General features: G+C 31.2%; 1 protein-coding gene across 1 annotated transcript; it reads left to right on the forward strand.

The window, feature by feature from the left end:
- Nucleotides 1-1,626: 1,626 nt before the first annotated feature.
- Nucleotides 1,627-3,251, forward strand: LOC145313327 (uncharacterized). Its single transcript, XM_080152683.1, has 4 exons — nt 1,627-1,816; nt 2,106-2,312; nt 2,667-2,806; nt 3,008-3,251. Exons 1-4 carry the CDS (start codon nt 1,752-1,754, stop codon nt 3,076-3,078), a joined length of 483 nt encoding a protein of 160 aa, XP_080008809.1. The 5' UTR covers nt 1,627-1,751; the 3' UTR covers nt 3,079-3,251.
- Nucleotides 3,252-6,183: the final 2,932 nt, after the last annotated feature.

Below are 6,183 nucleotides of genomic sequence, written 5' to 3' on the forward strand. Positions count from 1 at the left end.
GTGTTCAACAAACAGAGTTATACTCCGAGATTTCCTTTCATACCAACAACCAAAAAGACAGTAGTTTAAAAAATATAACAACGTGAAGAATGATTGAATGAAATAAATGCTACTTTTTACATTCTAAATAAACACATATTTAAAATGTTTTTCTCGCAAATTGAAAATTTAATCTCATAGAATAGTTCAACATCCTACAAATATATCTTTGTTTTTAATATAAAGATCAATAAAAAAAATATGACAATTAGTTCGTATTAGACATTAATTTTCTTGCTATTTCAAAATGGTATATAACATCTTTGAATATAAATTATTTAAATATTTATAGTGAGGAATTTAAATTTTTATCTAGAATCCTAGAGAAAAAAGCGTGATTTTTAAAACTAAATGAATCTTTTTTTGGTACATACCGTCATAGTAGTTTGTGTTTCATAAACCAGAAAACTTTTTTGTCAGAATTCAAACATTTGAAAATATGTTAACTTGTCATTTTTTTTATATTCTATTGATATGAAATTTCAAGGGTTAATGTCAAGTATATGGCTTTAAAAAAGGTGGTCATAGCTGACCTAATATCGACAATTTTTATACAATATTTTTGTTGACTAAAAGCTGTATTAAACGGTCACGGCTAACACACTGACAGTATTATAACATCACAACTACACAGTACTTACTTGTGTTGATTACAAAATAAAGACATTATTTGAAACAGGTGCAGTTCACGGTAAAATTTTCTTGGTAACAATTATCTCCAGAAATCTATGAAGGCTGCTAGTTGCCAAATGGCCAAACGTATTTCATTTGTTCAAATTTAACGTATACAAATTTAACCTACAAAAAGGGACCTACATATAATCTGAAATAGTCAATACTTAATAGTGCCCATACATGAGCGAAAAATGCTTATTACATATTTCTTCATGTAAAATTTTCCTGTGCAACAGAGGTTCTTAGCAATTCGATTCCAGATTATCTACAGGTCTTCTTATGACGCCTATAGCTTTTGCTGTCGTAATATGTACGTTCAGCCGTTTGGCCACTAGCAGCCTTTATAATTCATAGATAAATAGTTATTTATAGTTTCTTTCATTGGGTTAAACAATTATGCGTCTTCTCAGTCTCTTAAGGTGTAAATGGGTACTTTACAAAAAGAAAGTGAGCAAGGTCAACCTACCACCATAAAGTTTAATTAAAAAAAGAAAAATTACATGGTAGGGAAGTATATTTCAAAGCGCAGTTTTACCCTCCTCCCTGAAAATAGATAAAATTCTTTTAATGTCTTATAAAAAAAGTATAGTGCTGGAAAGGGCAAATCAAGAAGTTTTCTCTTGATATCATTATATTAATCCCAGTTTAACCTAATCCATTTGAGCTCATAAATTATTTTCATTCTAAAACAATTTTATTCTTATATAGTATTTAGGAAATAGAGCCAAACTAGAATTTAGATGGGGGGGGGGGACACTTTCGACTTTTCCCACATTGAGCCTTAGAGGCCTATAGCGGTGAAGCAGCATTTCCAAAATTAAGCTGCACAAGTTAATTTTCATAATTTTAATGAATTTTTTTTCTCACACACTTTAGCTCCTAAGACTATCAAGTTAAATTTATAGGCTAGAATAATGGTTAAATCATGAAATAAGGTAAATGAAGGGTAATTAATTATATGTTAAATTGTGACTTTAACAGAAAATGTAAAACTACATGTATGCAAGTATCTAGCCATAAATATAACATTCAGAACCATGACAATGAAAGTATATTTGATCTGTGCCGCTTTGATGGCTGCAGCTCCAGCAGCTCTGGCAAGGTAAATTTTATTTTTAATAAGCTTACACTTTTCTTCAACGCAAATGAATAATGTCATTGTTTAAGCAGGGCTCATCTGATTGTATTACACCTATTTTAAATGTCTCTGGAGAGGGTTGATAACAACATTGTGCCAGATTTAAAAAGTAGTTACAATAAAGTAGACAACCAACCCTTTGATTGCATGGCACTTGTCTAGAAATCCAAATGGATAGTAATTGATAAATGAGTTTGGCTTGAAGCTAATTAAATGTTCATCTATTCATTTACCAAATAATATCCTTGTTCAGGGATCCTAAATTTTTCTTTGTTTCCTCATCAACCTCAACATCTTTGACAACAACAACATCTCTACAGAGTGCAACTTTCACATGCTTGTTGTTGTCCAAGACAAAGTTGGCTACAGCCTGCTCAGGCAGAAGAAGGAGGTCCATCTTGAGAAATGATGCCAGCCAGGATGAATCAGAAATTAGTATTAATGCTTCAAAAGCTTTAAGGTATGTTTGCATCAAATCTGTGATATTAACAACTTATATTTCAGCTTGATTGTGATGATCATGTGAAAGTCTTAGTTTCCCATGAGCTATTTAGCTACCTTCTTTTTGTCCACATTCAAACTATCATTTCAATTAAGTACAAACATGAAAAAAAAACAGCATTAACTAATTTAGATAAAAAAATATTTATCATTGCCTTTTGTGTTGCTTGCACATTTTTATAAATATTATGGCTTTGAAAAAATTAATATTGACATTGTTATCATCAAAACTAAAAAAGAACGGGAATTTGTGAATATTGCTAATTGAACTACGAAATATCTGGAGCAAAATACACTACTTTATTTATTTTAGTGATGAATTGGTTGTTCCTGAAATTCAAGGAGAGGGCAAGGCTGAAGACAGCAATAGAGAGGGAAGATTTGCCTGGTATTACATGACAACAACTTTGACCAGTGTTTCTACTTCTACCTCTACCTCTACTACTTATACATGTAAGATTTTATTTTATCTTTATTTGGGTTATTTACTTATAATTTCAAAGATTTTTTGTCATAAAAGTTACATAAAAGATTCTTAGAATAGCAGTTTCAATAAAATAAAGACAATTTTCTTTCATGTTTTTAAAACAAAATAATTTTTTTTTATATAACATCAAGATTGAAAAGGAATTTTAATACAAAACTTATTTTCAGCAACTGTGAGTGTATCTGCTCTATTCTGTACCCCATCTGGTGCTTTCAATTGGTGCTCCGGTGGAAAGTAATCTGAGCATTACAGTCCAACATTTACAGAAATCTCAAAGTTTTTAATATTTCCACTTTATCATGAAGACCAAAATAAAGGAATAAATGTTTTTATTGTTATCTAAACAATCTGATGTGATATCATGTAAGTAATAAAATTGTTTTAATTGTTATAATAAATATATTGCTGAAATTTGTTTTAATTGAAACTCCTATATTTTGCAAAACTTGTAATTTTTTCATAACTATTTATAACAACAGCAAATTTTTTTATATTTTTATGATAAACAAATATTTTCAATAGAATTTATATCAAAAAGCCTGCTTTATTGTCTTAAGATCCATTTCATATCTACTAATTTCGAGTTTTTTAATAATGCAAAGTCAGTTTTAGAAATTCTTACTACTAATACAGTTTAACAGACCTTGATTAAGTCAGGCCTTATATTTGAGCTCTGAAAAGTGCCTTTTGCGGAAATTATAAGCTGTGTACACTAAAAAAAGAATAGAATATTTGTTGTAAGAGTGGAGACTATATAAATAGCATTACGGGCACACATATAGACAGGGTCAGGGATTCTAAGCTTTATGTGGCACGCTTTGGCCTGTATGTCAGTTTCTATATTTTTTTAAAGGTGAAATTAAAAGAATGGGGGGGGGGGGGTGGTCGACTTCCCCCTATCCTACCTCAAGTGCCTCTAGAGGCATAGTTTTTAACATAAAAACCACTTTAAAAATGGTACCAAAGTCTCAAAATATTAATTAATTACATAACACCTTGTTGTAACAAAGATACACATAGTATATGATGTAATAATTTTTAGGAATTTAACCCTACATGTCATCCAATATATATAGCTGTTCCTAAAATACGATGCCTCTCTATGTTTTAAACAACTCCTAGTAACAGATCTACAGTATAGATGTATATACAGATAACTACCTCCCTCCCTTTTTCAGGGACTTTTTCGTATGCTACCAAATTGTTTTCTGCGTTTTGGTTTTATTAACACTCCCAACACCATTGGTCGATTTTCAATAACCCAGTTGAGAGTGATGGGGAGATACAGTTATTTAATCCTTTCTCCCTCTAGTGTTTTACTCTAATCTCCTAGTTGTAGAGCCTTCTAACAGGTGAACTGAAATTTAATTTCCTAATGTGTACACAGTTTCCTCGGTGTCTCCTCATCCTATCTCAATATTTACTACTAGCTAAAAAACTTTGAAATTCCAAAAAAATCTAAATTTGAATGTATAGATTTATACATTATTCATACAAAATTTAAATTTTTCAAATTTTGATTTTTTTTTTTGAAGTTTGGAGCTTTTTTAGCTAGTAGTAAATATTGAGATAGGATGAGGAAACACCGAGGAAACTGTGTACACATTCGGATATTAAATTTTTAGTTCATCATCTTTATGTCATCGCAGAAATAAGGTATGGCTAACAAGTGAAATAAATCTGAAATAATAATTGAGGGGGGGGGGGGGTAAAAAAGTCGTCGCTACTACGAACCACAAAACCACTAAAAATCAACTTTTGGAATTGATAGGACGTTTCTTACATTCCTAAATTTGCTTTTGAGAGCTTTCTTTGGGCGTACAGACAATCACAATTTATAAATCTTTGCACTTAAAATAATAAGATCCATGTATTTTCATGAGAATTATTTAAATTCTTATGTATATAAAATGGGAGAAATTCCAAGAAATTTAAAAGGGAAATGTTATCTAAAAGTATATTCATATTTTCTATGAAATAAAAAAGAAAAGGAAAAGAAATAAAAGAAAAAATAAAGCATATAAAAAAAAGATAATAAAATCGTAACCAAAAAGTCCATTTAAAACATGTTGGTTTATAACATTTTTAACAGCATTTTTTTATATTACAAATTAATCTATTCATCTTATTTTGATTTAATAGAGGGTTGACTTACCTCCCCCCAATATTCCTCTTAAGAACTCTAGGGGTGTAGCCGTTAGCATTGTTTCAAAGAGATTTACTCATTCAAATATAATACCATATAATACCTATAATTCTTATCCAAAATCCCGAAGCAAGTGAAAATGAAAAGTATGACTAGCAGATTTCTAGTTTTTCTTGGTTTAAGTATAAAAAAACTCTTGCGTTCATAATTATATCTTATTAAACCAAATAATTGTCATTTTAATACTTGGATAAAATTTTTATGTTCTCTAATAAAGTGAAACACGCAGCGGGCTAAAATAACGATTTCTCTCTTTCACCCCTTTACCCTATCTCCTCCAACAGGATGAAAGAACTGACCAATGAATGAGTTCCATGTTAGAAAGCTAAATTGACGATAATTTTTCCCCTGTCATAATATCCACATATATCCTAAATCCATTCTAATATATCATAAGGAGTATAGACCACTGACTTTATAGCCATAGGAAAAAGCCAGCTAATAACGGCTATAACTCCTGCATTTTGATTTTCAAAACTATAAAACAGCAGTTAATTGAATCTGGACATTTTTAAGCAGTGTAAATACTAGGGACGAAGCTGACCATATACCGTAAAAATTTCCACACACTCAGAGAAACTTTGCAATGAGATACAGGTTGGGATGTTAGACATATTTCTCCTCTCTAACAATAATATTCGGGCATAGTCCCTTTCGTGGCAACGCCTCTTAACTTATTTTCACAGTAACTTTTCCCCTATTTCTAACCCCTGGAGGGCAATCAGCTCATCTACCTTAACCTACCTAACCTAAAATAACCCAAAAAAGCTACTGTGAAAATACGACAAAACGACCCAAAAGAGGCGTTGCCACAAAAGGGACTATACTCTAATATTCAAAAGATGCTCTTTTCATACGGGTTAATTAAATTTAGTGTCTGCGGCCTCAGCTCAAAGGATCGTCGTTTGGATAGGATTTAAAGCGGGAAGCTAAGCCTTATTGGTTGGTTATTTTATTAGGCTTCTCCTAACTGCGCGGCTGCCCTGATTAAGTGATACGGCAACACATATTTAGTAATAAAGTTATTTTTATCTAGTTAACCCCTCGGCAGTTTAGGGATTATAAGGCAAAAATATTGAACTTATTAAGATAATGGACGTGGTTTCATTCTCCCTTGTGCGTGGTAAAGGGTGCAAA

The sequence above is a fragment of the Acartia tonsa genome, chromosome 1 (genome assembly GCF_053477335.1).
Source record: "Acartia tonsa isolate MP-2025a chromosome 1, ASM5347733v1, whole genome shotgun sequence".
Lineage (NCBI taxonomy): Eukaryota > Metazoa > Arthropoda > Copepoda > Calanoida > Acartiidae > Acartia > Acartia tonsa.

Bases quoted from the DNA above. Each gene is read 5' to 3' on its own strand.
- LOC145313327 (XM_080152683.1), top strand. From the start codon at position 1,752: ATGACAATGAAAGTATATTTGATCTGTGCCGCTTTGATGGCTGCAGCT. The intron at 1,817-2,105 runs GTAAATTTTATT...ATCCTTGTTCAG, and splicing joins GCTCCAGCAGCTCTGGCAAG to GGATCCTAAATTTTTCTTTG. The intron at 2,807-3,007 runs GTAAGATTTTAT...ACTTATTTTCAG, and splicing joins TACCTCTACTACTTATACAT to CAACTGTGAGTGTATCTGCT.